General features: G+C 45.0%; 1 protein-coding gene and 1 pseudogene across 1 annotated transcript; both read right to left on the reverse strand.

Moving 5' to 3' along the window:
* Nucleotides 1-2,432: 2,432 nt before the first annotated feature.
* On the reverse strand, nucleotides 2,433-3,398 carry OR2AT2 (olfactory receptor family 2 subfamily AT member 2). Its single transcript, NM_001389911.1, has one exon. It carries the CDS (start codon nucleotides 3,396-3,398, stop codon nucleotides 2,433-2,435), a length of 966 nt encoding a protein of 321 aa, NP_001376840.1.
* Nucleotides 15,916-16,830, reverse strand: OR2AT2FP (olfactory receptor family 2 subfamily AT member 2F, pseudogene; annotated as a pseudogene).

A 19,328-nucleotide genomic window follows, 5' to 3' on the forward strand; every position in this document is an offset into this window, starting at 1 on the left:
CTCCTTGTTGTGGCTTCTCTTGTTGCGGAGCACTGGCTCCAGGCTCATGGGCTTCAGTAGTTGCATGTTTCCTCGGGGGCATGTGGGATCTTCCTGGACCAGGGATGGAAGCCATGTTGCCTGGTCAGCACTAGAGTGAAATCTCTCCTTCTCCAACGGGAGCAGTTTAGGGCTTCTATTCAATCAGTTCACATCTATCATGGTGTTAACTCCATGAGGAATCTCAGATAAACAGAAACAAGTGCATAGGTTAACAGTATGTATGGAAGACATTTTTATTGATATCTTGGATTAGATATTACCCTGGGTTCTTGCTGCCCCTTGTGCATCCCTCTGAAACATCATCTACCTCACTACACTTTTTCCACCCATGTCTGTCTTCCTAACAATTCACCCATGCGAGTGAATTGAGGGCGGTGATGGTCCTGAATTACCTCTGTCTCTTAGCCTTTACAGTATAGACTGTGCGGGTGTGCATGCATGGTAAGTCGCTTCAGTTGTATCCACCTCTTTGTGACCCTATGGACCGTAGCCCGCCAGGTTCCTCTGTCCATGGGATTCTTCAGGCAAGAATACTGGAGTGGGTTGCCATGCCCTGCTTCAAGGGATCTTGTCGGCCCAAGGATTGAACCCACGTCTCTTACGTCTTCTGCGTTGGCAGGCAGATTCTTTACCACTAGCACCACCTGGGAAGCCCACTATATAGATTAATACTTCCAAGATGCTCAGTAAAGACTTCTTAAATGAATGGACAAAGGAAGAAAATGATATTCAGCAGCTTGATGCTTACCATGGATGTGGAAACCACCACCATCCATTGTACCCCTGGGAAGACTTGGACCAAACATTGAGAACTACTATCGGAAACTCTGCCCAATGGAATGATGCCTTGTCAGAGGTTATAATGAGATACAATATTCATACAGAGCAGAACTGTATAAAGCCTAAATATATAGTTTATTGTAAAGAAAATACTCATGTCACCATCACTCAGGAGAGAATGAAACATTGACAACACCTCATAAGCCCCCCGGCAGCCCTCTCTGAGAACAACCCTCTCCCTGCAGAAATAACCATGATTTTGATGTTTGCAATAAATATACCTTCTCTTTTCATCATAGTTAATGACATCTGTGTGCACTGATAAAAAATGTATTTAGCTTTGCCTGTCTTTAAGCTTTATACAACTGAAATCATATCCCATGTGTCCTTTTGAGTTGTGATTCTTTCAGTACTGTGAGATTCTTCTGGGTTGTTGCATGTATACATAATTCCTTCATGTTTTATTGGCATATAGTGTTACATTTTAGGAACATTTCACAAACTGGGGAAATGCTGCTGTTGCTAGATCATAGAATATGTGTGTCTCCAACATCATAAGAGAATGATAAAGTATTTTCCAAAATGACTGTACCAATTAGCATTCCCACTCCCCATGTATGAGAGCTCCATCCATCCACATCCTAGCCAACCCGGGTATCATCAGACTTTGGCATTTTAGCCAGTCTGATTGGTTTCTAGTGGCAACTATTTGCTGTTGTAATTTACACTTCTATTACTAAAGAGCTTGAGCACATTTTCTTATATTTATTGGACATTTGTTTATTCCCTTTAGTGCAGTTTTTTGCTGTAGCTGTATTTTTTTTTAATGGCTTGACTACCTGTTTTAAAAACTGATTTGATTTTCTGTATATCCTGGCTATGAATCTTGAGTCTTTTTGTTGGTGATATACATAAGAAATGACTTCTTTTGTTCTGTAGACTGGCTTTCCAGTCTGTTTATGATGCCTTTGGATGAATAGAAATTTTACATTTTAAAGCAGTCAAATTTATGCTTTTTTTCTCTACATTTAGAGTTTTAAATATCTTACTTAAGAAATACTTTTCTTCTCCAAGATCAAGACTATAGTCTCCTACACAGTTGTATAGTTCCGCCTTTCCTATTTAAGTTGAGATTGATTTTTGTGTGTTTGAGGTAAGAGACAAATTTCATCTTTTGACATGTGGATATCTGATAGTTCTAATACTATCATACACTGATCTACAGTGTTATTTATATATCAATTGCCCATATATTCAAGGGTCTGTTTCTGGGCTCTCTGCTGTTTTTCATTGATCTACGTGTCTGTCTATGTCTTAATAACTACTTTGTGTGCATTGCTGTCTTTATTCTTACTTTAGACCTATTATGTTAAAAAAATCTAATTGATACTTTTCAGAAGATGCTTTACATACTGTATCTGACATTCTTATTTCTTTCCACAAAAGGATTGATTTCATTACTTAGCTTTTCATTAATTTTGGAAAGGGAAGCTCCAATACTGCATTTTTGGTCCTGCTATAAGTCATTCTTTCCTTCAAAAAAATTTTTATGGCATTCTCTCTTCTTAACACACAGGTATCCTGGGTGCAGGATTAACCATATCTAAGGATCAAAGGTCCTCAGAAGGCCCTAGGTCTTGAGGACATGATATTTTGGTGATGGCTGCTTTGACATCCTTGTTCCTCAGCGTGTAGATGAGAGGGTTGAGGACAGGTGTGAGAATAGCAAACACCACGGTGCCCACGATGTGGAAGTCGAGGGGCAGGTCAGCCCTGTAGGCCACATAGGCTATGGCAATGGATGAGTAGTAGGTGCCAACCGCCAGGAGGTGGGAGCTGCAGGTGGAGAAGGCTTTGGAGCGTCCTTCTCGGGAGCCGATGCGAAGCACTGAGGCCAGGATGTGGGCATAGGAGAGAAGCACCAGGAGAAGGGGCAGGAAGGACATCACCATGGCGATGCAGAAGCCCATGAGGGTCTGGGGGCTGGTGTCAGAGCAGGAGGCCTGGACCACAGCTAAGTGGTCACAGAAGCAGTTGTATATGTAAACAGTGCTGTCAAAAGCCATGTGGGAGGTCTGCACCACTGCTGGGATGGGCAGAAGGAGGGCGGTGAGCCAGGCACTTGCTGCCAGGGCAGCATTGGTCTGTGGGGTCATGAGCACAGGGTAATGCAGCGGGCGGCAGATAGCCACATAGCGGTCATAGGCCATGACGACCAGGATGAAGGCTTCAGAGCAGGAGAAGCTGTGGAAGAGGTATATCTGCAGGAAGCAGGCAGAGAAGCTGAGGTAGTGATCCCCAGGTAAGAGGAGGGATAGCATCTTTGGGACAGTGGTTGTGGTGAAGAGGATGTCCAGGGCTGAGAGGTTGATCAGGAAGAAGTACATGGGCTTATGGAGTCTGGGCTCTATCACCACGGCCACCAAGATCAGGGCATTACCCACCAGGATAAGCAGGTAGAAGGACAAGAAGATGAAGAAGACAGGGAGGAAGAAGACGTCCTGTAGAGAGGGGATGCCCACCAGGTAGAAGATGGGTGAAGAGTCTTTTGATCCATTACAGGCTGTGGCATACATGGTGGGAGAGAGCTATATGCCAGGGAGACAGGCAGTCAGAGCATCTGGAAACTAGATAAAACAGAAGTTTGGAAGGAGAATTCTGTATAGTTCACTCTACGATTGCAATCCAAATCATTTATGACTGAGTTTAGAGGACTGGGGCTATCATTCTTCCATCTTAACCCACAATTTTCTCCTTCCTTCTTCCATAATGTATTTAGTAAGTACCTACAGTGCACAAGGCTGTGAGAAGGTAAATAAGGTGCATAAGGGCCCTGCCTTTACAAGGCTTAAATTCTAGTAGAAGGATGGTAGGTTTAAAAGCAAACCACATAGGCGTTCCCTGGTGGTCTAGTGGTTAAGACTCTGTACTCCCAATGCAGAGAGCCTGAATTTAATCCCTGGTCAGGGGACCAGGTCCCACATACTGCAACGAAGATTCCCTATGTGGCAACTGAGACCCAGAAGAGACAAATTAATAAATAAATATTTTTTAAAAGCCAATCACATGGTTAATTACTAGTTACAGCTATGATAAGTGCCTTGAAAGAGCTTCTGTTCCTTCTCTGCTCCACGTCCCACAGTATCTTTTGAGCATCAGATCTTAGATGATCGCGTAAGATTTCCTACGTCATTGCTTCTTCTTTTGCTCTTGTTTCAAGTTCTACTAAGTGACATCACTCTACCACATCACTAGAAAGAGCTGATTTTTCCAATATTTTTTGAAGCATGCTGCTTGCCCAGGCTACTCATTACCCAGGGAAGGGCTCCCCTTTCATTTTCCGGGTTCAGAAACTCTGCCGGTTTCTCTCCCTGCCAAGTTCTCTGGGTGCTCTCTCTCTCATGTTTCGGTGATGGGAAGGACCCATGCCTTCAGAGGGACTGCCCTCTTCCTGATGGAGCCCCAGCTGATGGTGCATCTTCTCCTCCTTCAGGGTCTGTCAGCATCCTTCCTCCTGGCTGCCCCTGCCCAGCCAGTGTTGTATTTAGCTCTTTGATGCCAACTGTGGTGTGGGCTCCTCCAAATATCAGCTGAGAAGACACAAGGAGCTGTCATGAGAGCTAGAAAGGACCCAGAGAACTGAAAACTGTAGTTGCCCAAATAGAAAAACCTCATACCGTAGGTTGTTCATTAAATGTGCGCTGAGGTCAACTCAGGGACTGCTGAGGCAATTCTGGCTCATCCCTACTTCAGGATGAGCCTCTAATGAGCAGTCCCGGTAGTTTTATGTTTACAACTCCATCACTGCTGTTTGAACTCTATTGATGTCATCAAGCGACTGTCCTTGAAATTCTTAGGAACAACAGCTACTTTCTTTCTTTTCTAAAACAAATGCAAAACAGACTAGCTACAAACACCCTTCATATCCTATAATCATAGAGTGTCAGACTGGAACAAAAAGTTTTTTTAAATCTTCAATTCCAACTCATTTCCCCTACCCCACACTTCTTGCCCACCTTTAAAAAATTCACTAGTTTGCTCTGTGATGGATTTGTATTGTACAGTCTGGCTTCTAGATTTGGAAGTGGGGACTGGCAACTACTTTGTCTAAAATGAGCACAGGAAGGACAACTGTCCTGTGCGTGTGCTCCTGGAAAGAGAATCTCAGAGGTCACACCAAGGACCTGGCAAGAGACTGACCTAATTGTCTCCATGTTAAAGGGTTCACTCTCAGTTAACCAGAACCCTGGTTCAACAAGTATGGTCACCAGGTTTTTTTCACACCTGAAGGACTGCAGACTGCACTGCCCTGGACATTTCTGCCCTCGGGGAAGCATCTGTGGCTGCTGGTCCTGGGTGAGGCAGAGCAGGGGATTGGAGGGGCAGAAAGGCAGGGAGCCGAAGCCAGAGGGGCCCTAATGGAGCCATAAAGTCAAGTTCCCTTCCCCTTTGCAGATGGAGAGAGGGATGCTGAGACCCCAAAGGAGAGGTGGCATGCGGTTTTTCACACCAACTGGTGCTGGACTGTCCAACAGGCAGACTAGGCATATGCTGGGCCACCAGCCAAGCAGGGGCACCAAGAATACTTTTGGAAAGAATTTAACATTTTATCTTTCAAAGCACAATTCAGCTGGTGATCTTAGGAAATATCTAATTAGCTGGACTTTCTTACACTATTTTGCAGGTTAGGGTTCTCATTTTGTTTGGGATTTCGCACTACATCTGAGTGATGCAGTCCTGTGCTTAGGATCTTTTGTTGCTGTTCTTAATCACTCAGTCCTGTCCGACTCTGCAACTCCGTGGTCTGTAGCCCGCCAGGTTCCTTTGTTCATGGGATTTCCCAGGCAAGAATACTGGAGTGGCTTGCCATTTCCTTCTCTAGGAGATCTTCCTGATCTAGGAATCGAACCTGCGTCTCCTGCATTGCAGGCGAATTCTTTACCGCTGAGCCACTAGGACCTAATAGGTACTATTTCCCAGGGCACAGAACTTGCCCTAGCAGGTCCTCCCTGTTGGGATTGTCTAGGATAATGTTACAGTGCAGGTGGGGACAGGGAAGGATAGAGAATCACCAAGGATCCAATCTTATGCTTTGCTTCAGGTGTGTCATCTTCTCCCATCATCCAACCCTGCCAGGGAGTAGTTGTTCCCTTCAGCATATGAGAAACTGAGGGTTGGAACAAGACCCTTGTTTAAGGCAATGGTTGGTGAGGGGTAAGAGCACAGGTAATTCTGGAGCCAGCCTGCTGTAGAAGAGCCCTGCCTTTAGCAACCAGAAGTCCTGGCTCCAGGCCCAGCTCTGCCACTCACTTCTTGTGACTCTGGTGTATGGCTGTTAGCATAACCGATGCCATCTTGGCCCCTTTCAGTGTCTCCTGTCCTTCCACTGACCCTAACCAGGACTGTACTATGCAGTAAACCACTTCTCTGTCATCAAGGGCTTTGTAGTTAACAGATATTGTTTAATAACGAGGATCATGTGGCCTCTATGCTGTTAGTCCCCAAACAATGCTGAAAATCTTCTGTGATGTACTCCCAGCTCTCACAAGACCAGTCATCCATTCATTAATCTCGATTTAGGAATGCATATCCTGTCTCCAAACACTTACCCCCATGCCCTACATTAACTATAAAATTGTCCCAGTGGCCCCTCCATGGTGCATAGTGTAGCTATGAATGCTTCCAGATTGCTGTCTGCTTGATCTTGATAAGTTACCCTATAATAAAAAGATCCATTGATCATATGGAGCTGCCTGCCTCATTTTACAGTCTCAGAATGCCTTCTCAATTTGGCGGATACTTTTCATTCCCTCCATCCTCCAACACTTGGTTTTCCCATCTGTGTAGTGATGGTTTTAGAGGAAAAGAACTCTGAGGGGTTTCTAATCTGATGAACCCTTTTCCAAGTGTCTGCTCTGTGTCTGGCAGACCGCATGTCACATGGTCCATGACCCAAAGGGAGAGGGCGAGGGAGAGGGCTCTCCCAGCTAGTGAGCACCTGCTGCCAGCCAGAGGCTTTATCTGCAGCGTGTCCTGAGGGCCTTAGTGGTCAAGTGTGTGCACTGTGAGTCAGAAAGGACCGGATTCCCATCCCAGGTCCTGACTGCAGCTCATTTCCTTCATCTGTGACCCCTGGGGTTGCTGAGTCCTGCAGAGAGAATGCTTAAGCAATGCTACACAAGAACCTGGAACCACTATAAACTCCAAGTGGGCTAGTGTCTCCAATGTTACTGCTGCCATCAGCCTTGCTTTCCCATGGAAGGCCTTGACCAGGACAATTTGAATCCCACCTCTGAGCACACAGACTGGACAGGGTATGTGGTCCAAGGCCCCACAGCCCACAAACAAACAGCAAACGTGGCTCCTGGGTGCCTGCCTGTTGTGCACGTCCAGCTAGTCTTCCAGATCCCTGGTCTCAGTTCTATCCCTCCCTCCCACATCCTTGCCCTGTCTCCACACTCTGGTCTTTGCTGAGCTCTGGCACGTCACCCCCAGCTCACTCACCTGCCAAGTCCTGTCTACCTTGATGCCTTTCGTGGTGTCCCCTATCTGTCTTCCAACCTGGCTGGCAGAGAAGAGCCTGGTAGCAGATGGGCTGTGGCTAATTAAACCCCTAACTCTCCCTTTCGGCCAGGCCTGCGGGAGTACTCTCCCTCGAGGCAGGGATCCTTTGGGGCACTGAGCCTCCTACTCACCCAGGATTGACTTCTTTATGTTGAGATGGGATTTACCTCTGAGATTTGCCGATAATGAGAACAACATTGTTAATAGCCCTCATGGGTTCCAGAACTTTACAACCAATGGGGCAGCTTTTACTGACATTATTCCATTTGGTCCCCAGAACAGCCAAGGGAGACAGGCAGGTCAAGAGGAGGAAACTGAGGTCCAGAGAAGTGAAACGACTTACTGATGCTTATGCTAATGTTTAGTATTAAAGCTACATGGCAGACCCAGAACTTCATCCCCAGAACTGTACTCTGCATATGGATCAGGGCAGAGGGTCTAAATAGGGTCCTGGGTTTGAATGCCAGTTCTAATATATTTTGGCTATGGTTGGGAAGATCTCCTAGAGAAGGGATAGGCTACCCACTGCAGTATTCTTGGGCTTCCCTGGTGGCTCAGACAGTAAAAATCTGCCTGCAATGAGGGAGACCTGGATTCAATCTCTGGGTTGGGAAGATCCTCTGGAGGAGGGCATGGCAACCCACCCCAGGACTCCTGCCTGGAGAATCCCCATGGATGGAGGAGCCTGAAGGCTAATCCACGGGGTCACAGAGTCAGACACAACTGAGTGACTAAGCACAGCATGTCACTTTAGGCAAGTTACTTGAACTCTGAGTCTGAGTTTCTCCAACTATAAAATGGAACATAACAATATCACCCATCTCATAGGGTTTTTGAGAGGATTTAAAGAAATAATTTAAATTGAAGAAAGTAGGGGAAACCACTAGACCATTCAGGTATGACCTAAATCAAATCCCTTATGATTATACAGTGGAAGTAAGAAATAAATCTGATAGACAGAATGCCTGATAGACTCTGGACAAAGGTTCATGACATTGTACAGAGGACAGGAATCAAGACCATCCCAAAGGAAAAGAAATGCAAAAAAGCAAAATGGCTGTCTAAGGAGACCTTACAAATAGCTGTGAAAAGAAGAGAAGTGAAAGCAAAAGGGAAAAGGAAAGATAAACCCATTTGAATGCAGAGTTCCAAACAATAGCAAGGAGAGATATGAAAGCCTTCCTCAGTGATCAGTGCAAAGAAATAGAGGAAAACAATAGAATGGGAAAGACTACAGATCTCTTCAAGAAAATTAGAGGTACCAAGGGAACATTTCATGCAAAGATGAGCAGAATAAAGGACAGAAATGGTATGGATCTAACAGAAGCAGAAGATATTAAGAAGAGGTGACAAGAATACACAGAAGAACTGTACAAAAAAGATCTTCACGACCCAGATAACCACGATGGTGAGCTCACTCACCTAGAGCCAGATATCCTGGAATGTGAAGTCAAGTGGACGTTAGAAAGCATCACTATGAATAAAGCTAGTGGAGGTGATGGAATTCCAGTTGAGCTGTTTCAAATCCTAAAAGATGATGCTGTGAAAATGCTGCACTCAATAAGCCAGCAAATCTGGAAAACTCAGCAGTGGCCACAGGACTGGAAAAGGTCAGTTTTTGTTTTAATCCTAAAGAAAGCCACCAATGAATGCTCAAACTACTGCACAATTGCACTCATCTCACACGCTAGTAAAGTAATGCTCAAAATTCTCCAAGCCAGGCTTCAGCAATATGTGAACTGTGAACTTCCAGATGTTCAAGCTGGTTTTAGAAAAGGCAGAGGAACCAGAGATTCAATTGCCAACATTCGTTGGATCATGGAAAAAGCAAGAGAGTTCCAGAGAAACATCTATTTCTGCTTTATAGACTATGCCAAAGCCTTTGACTGTGTGGATCATCACAAACTGTGGAAAATTCTTCAAGAGATGGGAATACCAGACCACCTGACCCGCCTTTTGAGAAATCTGAATGCAGGTCAGGAAGCAACAGAACTGGACATGGAACAACACACTGGTTCCAAATAGGAAAAGGAATACATCAAGGCTGTATATAGTCACCCTGCTTATTTAACTTCTATGCAGAGTACATCATGAGAAATGCTGGGCTGGAGGAAGCACAAGCTGGAATGAAGATTGCCAGGAGAAATATCAGTAACCTCAGATATGCAGATGACACCACCCTTATGGCAGAAAGCTAAGAATAACTAAAGAGGCTCTTGATGAAAGTGAAAGAGGAGAGTGAAAAAAGTTGGCTTAAAGCTCAACATTCAGAAAACTAAGATCATGGCATCTAGTTCCATCACTTCATGGCAAATAGACAGGGAAACAGTAGAAACAGTGTCAGACTTTATTTTCTTGGGCTCCAAAATCACTGCAGATGGTGACTGCAGCCATGAAATTAAAAGATGCTTACTCCTTGGAAGGAAAGTTATGACCAACCTAGACAGCATATTAAAAAGCAGAGACATTACTTTGTCAACAAAGGTCCATCTAGTCAAGGCTATTTTGACTATTAGTCAATTTGACTACTACTATTTTTCCAGTAGTCATGTATGAATGTGAGAGTTGGACTATAAAGAAAGCTGAGTGCTGAAGAATTGATGCTTTTGAACTGTGGTGTTGGAGAAGACTCTTGAGAGTCCATTGGACTGCAAGGAGATCCAACCAGTCCATCCTAAAAGAAAACAGCCCTGAATATTCATTGGAAGGGCTGATGTTGAAGCTGAACTCCAATATTTGGCCACCTGATGTGAAGAACTGACTCATTTGAAATGACCCTGATGATGGGAAAGATTCAAGGCAGGAGGAGAAGAGGATGAGGTGGTTGGATGGCATCACTGACTCAATGGACATGAGTTTGAGTAAACTCCAGGAGTTGGTGATGGACAGGGAGGCCTGGCATGCCGTGGTCCATGGGGTCACAGAGTCAGACATGACTGAGTGACTGAACTGAACTGAATGAGATAATAGACATGGGGTATTTGGAGTGAAACACAATTATGTGAAAATTACTCCAGGAGTTTTGTTTGCATTTTCTAGCAATACCCAGGGAGAGGCTGCCTGCATACATTCAGTTTCCCAGGGGACTAGTGATGTTCATCTCCTGCAGGGGAAGATGCACTTTTCATGGGCTCTTAGGGTCTCTAGATGCCTAACAGCTGGCTTTATAGATACTGTACTTCTATAGGATGTCAACAGCTGGCATCGAAGCTTAGACCGCTTAGTACCCAGTAGTTCATTTGTTTTACTTATAAAGCTACTCTCTTATTCACTTTCCCCCAAAAAGGAAAGCAATGAGGGTCAGGGTCAGCACACCTCTATCTTAGGGTATATGTGTGGGAGTTGTTAGCAGCCAGCACTCAGCTCCTAGAGGACAGACCACTGTCTACTCCAGTCTATCCCTTGAACCTCTCAGATTCATTCACTTTTTAAAAAGTTTTTCTAACATGGACCATTTTAAAAGTCTTTATTGAGTTTGTTATAATATTGTTTCTTTTTTATATGTTTTGTTTTTTTGCCTGTGAGGCATGTGGGATTTTAGGCTCCCCCACCAGGGATTGGAGAAGGAAATGGCAACCCACTCCAGTACTCTTGCCTAGAAAATGCCATGGACAGAGGAGGCTGGCGAGCTACAGTCCATGGGGCCGCAAAGAGTGGGACACGACTGAGCGACTTCACTTCACCAGGGATTGAACCCACATCCCCTGCACTGGAAGGCAAAGTCTTAGCAACTGGACCACCAGGAAAGTCCTAGATTCATTGACTTTTCACAAATTCACTCTATTTGGACATAGGGTTTCCAGAATTCTGACTCACCACATTTTCGCGGGAAATTTCCAAGAAAAAGATTAGTTGAATTAACGACTGCCCCTGCTGCTGCAGTCAGTCCCAAGGCTGCAGGCAATCCTCCCCTTCTCCTTCCTCTTTCACCCACTCTAGCTCCCCTTCCCCTTTTCCTTCACATTCAATCATTTCAGTGGATCTAGATGGAGTCCCTTCTAGCATGATCCAGATCCTCGTCCATGTCAGTTCTGGACCCCTGGTTGCTATGCCTCTTCATGCTATGGTTGTTTTCATGGCCCACTAAGAGTTAGAGTTGGCAGAAATAAGAAATGCTTACTTGCCTGAGTGCCAACCTCCCAGTCCCCATTATGGAAGAGCAATTTTCCTTCCTCCTGAAGATCACAGTAAACTGCCCTTGTAAACAAGGTAACTCCTTTTTATGACTGCTGATCTACTCTCACAGTGAGCTTAAAATGACCAGGCAGAAGTTGTAGCTTTAAATTTAGTGAGACTTATACAAGGAGTGGTGGCTGTGTGGGTGCAGGAGGGCCGAGAGGAGCCACTCCACGTTCAAGGTCAGGAGGGGTGGTGGTGAGGAGATACCCCTTGTTCAAGGTAAGGAGCAGCGGCTGCACTTTGATGGAGCAGCCATGAAGAGATACCCCACGTCCAAGGTAAGAGAAAACCAAGTAAGATGGTAGGTGTTGCAAGAGGGCATCAGAGGGCAGACACACTGAAACCATAATCACAGAAAACTAGTCAATCTAATCACACTAGGACCACAGCCTTGTCTAACTCAATGAAACTAAGCCATGCCTGTGGGGCAACCCAAGATGGGCGGGTCATGGTGGAGAGGTCTGACAGAATGTGGTCCACTGGAGAAGGGAATGGCAAACCACTTCAGTATTCTTGCCTTGAGAACCCCATGAACAGTATGAATAGGCAAAATGATAGGATACTGAAAGAGGAACTCCCCAGGTCAGTAAGTGCCCAATATGCTACTGGAGATCAGTGGAGAAATAACTCCAGAAAGAATCAAAGAACGGAGCCAAAGCAAAAAAAGTACCCAGCTGTGGATGTGACTGGTGATAGAAGCAAGGTCCGATGCTGTAAAGAGCAATAATGCATAGGAACCTGGAATGTTAGGTCCATGAATCAAGGCAAATTGGAAGTGGTCAAACAGGAGATGGCAAGAGTGAATGTCGACATTCTAGGAATCAGAGAACTAAAATGGACTGGAATGGGAGAATTTAACTCAGATGACCATGATATCTACTACTGCGGGCAGGAATCCCTTAGAAGATATGGAGTAGCCATCATGGTCAACAAAAGAGTTCGAAATGCAGTACTTGGATGCAATCTCAAAAATGACAGAATGATCTCTGTTCGTTTCCAAGGCAAACCATTCAATATCACAGTAATCCAAGTCTATGCCCCAACCAGTAACGCTGAAGAAGCTGAAGTTGAACGGTTCTATGAAGACCTACAAGACCTTTTAGAACTAACACCCAACAAAGATGTCCTTTTCATTATAGGGGACTGGAATGCAAAAGTAGGAAGTCAAGAAACACCTGGAGTAACAGGCAAATCTGGCCTTGGAGTATGGAATGAAGCAGGGCAAAGGCTAATACAATTTTGCCAAGATAACACACTGGTCATAGAAAATACCCTCTTCCAAGAACACAAGAGAAGACTCTACACATGGACATCACCAGATGGTCAACACCAAAATCAGATTGATTATATTCTTTGCAACCAAAGATGGAGAAGCTCTATACAGTCAGCAAAAACAAGACTGACTGTGGTTCAAATCATGAGCTCCTTATTGCCAAATTCAAACTTAAATTGAAGAAAGTAGGGGAAACCACTAGACCATTCAGGTCTGACTTAAATCAAATCCCTTATGATTATACAGTGGAAGTGAGAAATAGATTTAAGGGCCTAGATTTGATAGATAGAGTGCCTGATGAACTACAGATGGAGGTTAGTGACATTGTACAGGAGACAGGGATCAAGACCATCCCCATGGAAAAGAAATGCAAAAAAGCAAAATGGCTGTCTGGGGAGGCCTTACAAATAGCTGTGAAAAGAAGAGAAGCAAAAAGCAAAGGAGGAAAAGAAAGATATAAACATCTGAATGCAGAGTTCCAAAAGAATAGCAAGAAGAGATAAGAAAGCCTTCCTCAGCGATCAATGCAAAGAAATAGAGGAAAACAACAGAATGGGAAAGACTAGAGATCTCTTCAAGAAAATTAGAGATACCAAGGGAACATTTCATGCAAAGATGGGCTCGATAAAGGACAGAAATGGTATGGACCTAACAGAAGCAGAAGATATTAAGAAGAGGTGACAAGAATACACAGAAGAACTGTACAAAAAAGATCTTCATGACCAAAATAATCATGATGGTGTGATCACTCACCTAGAGCCAGACATCCTGCAATGTGAAGTCAAGTGGGCCTTAGAAAGCATCACTACGAACAAAGCTAGTGGAGGTGATGGAATTCCAGCTGAGCTATTTCAAATCCTGAAAGATGATGCTGTGAAAGTGCTGCACTCAATATGGCAGCAAATTTGGAAAACTCAGCAGTGGCCACAGGACTGGAAAATGTCAGTTTTCATTCCAATCCCAAAGAAAGGCAATGCCAAAGAATGCTCAAACTACCGCACAATTGCACTCATCTCACATGCTAGTAAAGTAATGCTCAAAATTCTCCAAGCAAGGCTTCAGCAATACGTGAACTGTGAACTTCCAGATGATCAAGCTGGTTTTAGAAAAGGCAGAGGAACCAGAGATGAAATTGCCAACATCTGCTGGATCATCGAAAAAGCAAGAGAGTTCCAGAAAAACATCTATTTCTGCTTTATTGACTATGCCAAAGCCTTTGACTGTGTGGATCACAATAAACTGTGGAAAATTCTGAAAGAGATGGGAATACCAGACCTCCTGACCTGCCTCTTGAGAAACCTGTATGCAGGTCAGGAAGCAACAGTTAGAACTGGACATGGAACAATAGACTGGTTCCAAATAGGAAAAGGAGTATGTCAAGGCTGTGTATTGTCACCCTGCTTATTTAACTTCTATGCAGAGTACATCATGAGAAACACTGGGCTGGAAGAAGCACAAGCTGGAATCAAGATTGCCAGGAGAAATATCAATAACCTCAGAGATGCAGATGACACCACCCTTATCGCAGAAAGTGAAGAGGAACTCAAAAGCCTCTTGATGAAAGTGAAAGTGGAGAGTGAAAATGTTGGCTTAAAGCTCAACATTCAGAAAACTAAGATCATGGCATGTGGTCCCATCACTTCATGGGAAATAGATGGGGAAACAGTGGAAACAGTGTCAGACGTTATTTTTGGGGACTCCAAAATCCCTGCAGATGGTGACTGCAGCCATGAAAGTAAAAGACGCTTACTCCTTGGAAGAAAAGTTATGACCAACCTAGACAGCGTATTGAAAAGCAGAGACATTACTTTGCCCACTAAGGTCTGTCTAGTCAAGGCTATGGTTTTTCCAGTAGTCATGTATGGATGTGAGAGTTGGACTGTGAAAAAAGCTGAGCACCGAAGAATTGATGCTTTTGAACTATGGTGTTGGAGAAGACTCTTGAGAGTCCCTTGGACTGCAAGGAGATCCAACCAGTCCATTCAAAAGGAGATCAGCCCTGGGATTTCTTTGGAAGGAATGATGCTAAAGCTGAAACTCCAGTACTTTGGCCACCTCATGCAAAGAGTTGACTCATCGGAAAAGACTCTGATGCTGGGAGGGAATGCGGGCAGGAGGAGAAGGGGACAACAGAGGATGAGATGGCTGGATGGCATCACTGACTTGATGGACATGAGTTTGAGTGAACTCCAGGAGATGGTGATGGACAGGGAGGCCTGGCGTGCTGTGGTTCATGGGGTCGCAAAGAGTCGGACACGACTGAGTGACTAAACTGAACTGAACTGATTATGTCTCCAGTTGAATCAGGACTGCTTAATCCACAGAGGCCAGAGTCATCAGGACTGGAAACACAAATTTCCCCTCTTGGGTCAGTGAGGGTAATGATGAGTGGAGCCACTCTAAATTCCACCCGCCAGTTCTTGGCAGGAAGCATCACTTTTTAATGGACATCCAAGCTGAAAATGGATCCATTCCATTGGACAAGAACACAGACCCTGTTACTGCTCCCTGACTGGAGAAGCTAGTGGTTTTCTTATGCAGTCTTTTCAAGCCTCTCCCCCAACTGTATTGCTGATTCATGAATATTTGCTAACAAATAAGTGATATCAATGCCAAAAATAGAAGAACTTACAGGAAAATTTTAACACTAAAGCAAATGGTAACTTCTTGGCTCCCTCAGTCCCCTGCCCTGTTGCTTCTCTCGGTCATATTGTCTTATAGTATTTCTTTGGGTCTGACTCTCCAGTTAAACTATAAATACCATGGGAGCAGCAAATAGGTCTGGTTTATTTCTGTGCAGATCAAGTAAAGATTTTTAATATGAATCACTGAATGATCAAATTTTATTCATCATGTTAATGACTGGGGGAAATTGTGAAAATCAATTATTCTGTAGCACCAGTGGGAAGACTTCTTGAAGTCCTATTATTTGAGGACCAGGTTTTAGATGTCTGATCAACCAAATGAAGTCAATTTGGATTGCTATAACTCATTTAAAAATCTTTATTGTGTTTATTCTGTACTGGGCACTGTCATTTGTGCCCAGGGAGCTGAATTAGTTGTAACTAAGGATTAAGGGCCCAGGAATTCCCTAGGTTCTGAGGACATGCCATTTTGGTGATGGCTGTCTTGACATCCTTGTTCCTCAGCGTGTAGATGAGAGGGTTGAGGACAGGTGTGAGAATAGCAAACACCACGGTGCCCACGATGTGGAAGTCAAGGGGCAGGTCAGCCCTGTGGGCCACATAGGCTATGGCAATGGATGAGTAGTAGGTGCCAACCACCAGGAGGTGGGAGCTGCAGGTGGAGAAGGCTTTGGAGCGTCCTTCTCAGGAGCCGATGTGAAGCACTGAGGCCAGGATGTGGGCAAAGGAGAGAAGCACCAGGAGAAGGGGCAGGAAGGACACCACCATGGTGATGCAGAAGCCCATGAGGGTCTGGGGGCTGGTGTCAGAGCAGGAGGCCTGGACCACAGCTAAGTGGTCACAGAAGCAGCAATAGGTGTGAACAATGTTTTCAAAAGTCACGTGGGAGGTCTGCACCATTGCTGGGATGGGCAGAAGGAGGGCGGTGAGCCAGGCACTGGCTGCCAGGGCAGCATTGGTCTGCGGGGTCATGAGCACAGGGTAATGCAGTGGGCAGCAGATAGCCACATAGCGGCCATAGGCCATGGCCACCTGGATGAAGGCTTCAGAGCAGGAGAAGCTGTGGAAGAGGTACATCTGCAGGAAGCAGGCAGAGAAGCTGAGGTAGCGATCCCCACGCAAGAATAAGGACAGCATCTTGGGGACAGTGGTTGTGGTGAAGAGGATGTCCAGGGCTGAGAGGTTGATCGGGAAGAAGTACACGGGCTTGTGGAGGCTGGGCTCTATCACCACGGCCACCAGGATCAGGGCATTTCCCACCAGGATGAACAGGTAGATTAAGAGGAAAATGACAAAGACAAGGAGGAAGAGGGATTCAGGCAGAGGGGGAATGCCCACCAAGTAGAAGCAGGTGAGGAGCCCTTTGATCCATTGCAGATGGCTTCCACTGTGAGTCAGTGCTGGATATCAGCAGACAGACTGGAAATATCAATACATTTCTGTAAACCAGAACAAGCATGAAAACGTCAACTGAAACACATATCTTTTTCTTTCCAACCATGGATTTCAATCCTAACAGTTTCTTTGTGCCTAGAATTTCATTGCACAACTAAGATGCCCAGGATGGTGAGTTGTCTCAGGAGCATTGGTTGCAAAGCTGGTCCTGGCTGGTGGGGAAGAGAAATGGACATAAACCCCTGAAGGGCTGTCAAAGGACAGGTAGAACACATACCAAGAACTGGGGCCAGTGTGAGCAGCTCCAGGGACGCAGGGAGTCCCACATGTGAAATAAGTTTCTTACAATCAGCATCATCCCATATGGCAAAAGACTGGCTTGAAAATGAGCAAATTCCATATAAGTGCTGCTGCTACTGCTGCTAAGTCACTTCAGTCATGTCTGACTCTGTGCGGCCCCATAGACAGCAGCCCACCAGGCTCCCCCGTCCTTGGGATTCTCCAGGCAAGAACACTGGAGTGGGTTGCCATTTCCTTCTCCAATGCATGAAAGTGAAAAGTGAAAGTGAAGTTGCTCAGTCGTATCTGACTCTTAGCAACCCCAAGGACTGAAGCCTACCAGGCTCCTCCATCCATGGGATTTTCCAGGCAAGAGTACTGGAGTGGGGTGCCATTGCCTTCTCCGTTCCATATAACTAGAGGCATGCAAAGCTGGGGTGTTTTTAGCTAAAATGGTGCAGAGGAAGTTTTAATGTTTAGATAGGCACTAGATTAAAAATCTTTAAGCAACCATCTGACCCTAGATCCATTGGTTCTTTTTAAAAAGTAATATAACTGAGTGACATTAATAGGAACATGGAGGATTCCCTTTCTATGATGTCTTATTGATAGAGACAGCTGCTTTCCTCAAGGGCTGCTACAAAATGCCATCTGCTTCAGCTGAGAACAGCTCCTCTTTCCATGCAGCTGCTGCTGGGGCTCTGTCTGTCTCAATCTAACATGAGCGCCCTGGGACCTGTCCTTAGATCCTGTCTCTTTGTCATGTCCAGGGACCAACCATCCTGCTCTGCCCAGATCTGCCAGGTTTTAGCACTGCTAGTGCCACATCCCAGGAAATCCCTTCAGTTCAGTTCAGTTCAGTCGCTCAGTCGCGTCCAACTCTTTGCGACCCCATGATTTGCAGCACACCAGGCCTCTCTGTCCATCACCAACTCCTGGAGTTCACTCAAACTCACGTCCATCGAGTCGGTGATGCCATCCAGCCATCTCATCCTCTGTCGTCCCTTTCTCCTCCTGCCCTCAATCCCTCCCAGCATCAGAGTCTTTTCCAATGAGTCAACTCTTTGCATGAGGTGGCCAAAGTACTGGAGTTTCAGCTTTAGTATCATTCCTTCCAAAGAACACCCAGGGCTGATCTCCTTTTGAATGGACTGGTTGGATGTCCTTGCAGTCCAAGGGACTCTCAAGAGTCTTCTCCAACACCACAGTTCAAAAGCATCAATTCTTCGGGGCTCAGCTTTCTTCACAGTCCAACTCTCACATCCATACATGACTACTGGAAAAACCATAGCCTTGACTAGACAGACCTTAGTGGGCAAAGTAATGTCTCTGCTTTTGAATATGCTATCTAGGTTGGTCATAACTTTCCTTCCAAGGAGTAAGTGTCTTTTAATTTCATGGCTGCAATCACCATCTGCAGTGATTTTGGAGTCCAAAAAAATAAAGTCTGACACTGTTTCCCCATCTATCTGCCATGAAGTGATGGGACCAGATGCCACGATCTTCATTTTCTGAATGTTGAGCTTTAAGCCAACTTTTTCACTCTCCTCTTTCACTTTCATCAAGAGGCTTTTGAGTTCCTCTTCACTTTCTGCCATAAGGGTGGTGTCATCTGCATCTCTGAGGTTATTGACATTTCTCCCGGCAATCTTGATTCCAGCTTGTGCTTCTTCCAGCCCAGCGTTTCTCATGATGTACTGTGAATAGAAGTTAAATAAGCAGGGTGACAATATACAGCCTTGACATACTCCTTTTCCTATTTGGAACCAGTCTGTTGTTCCACATCCAGTTCTAACTGTTGCTTCCTGACCTGCATAAATGCAAAAAAGCAAAATGGCTTTTGGGGAGGCCTTACGAATAGCTGTAAAAAGAAGAGAAGCGAAAAGCAAAGGAGAAAAGGAAAGATAAAAGCATCTGAATGCAGAGTTCCAAAGAATAGCAAGAAGAGATAAGAAAGCCTTCCTCAGCGATCAATGCAAAGAAATAAAGGAAAACAACAGAATGGGAAAGACTAGAGATCTCTTCAAGAAAATTAGAGACACCAAGGGAACATTTCATGCAAAGATGGGCTCGATAAAGGACAGAAATGGTATGGACCTAACAGAAGCAGAAGATATTAAGAAGAGGTGACAAGAATACACAGAAGAACTGTACAAAAAAGATCTTCATGA

Source organism: Bos taurus, chromosome 15 (assembly GCF_002263795.3).
Source record: "Bos taurus isolate L1 Dominette 01449 registration number 42190680 breed Hereford chromosome 15, ARS-UCD2.0, whole genome shotgun sequence".
NCBI classification, from domain to species: domain Eukaryota; kingdom Metazoa; phylum Chordata; class Mammalia; order Artiodactyla; family Bovidae; genus Bos; species Bos taurus.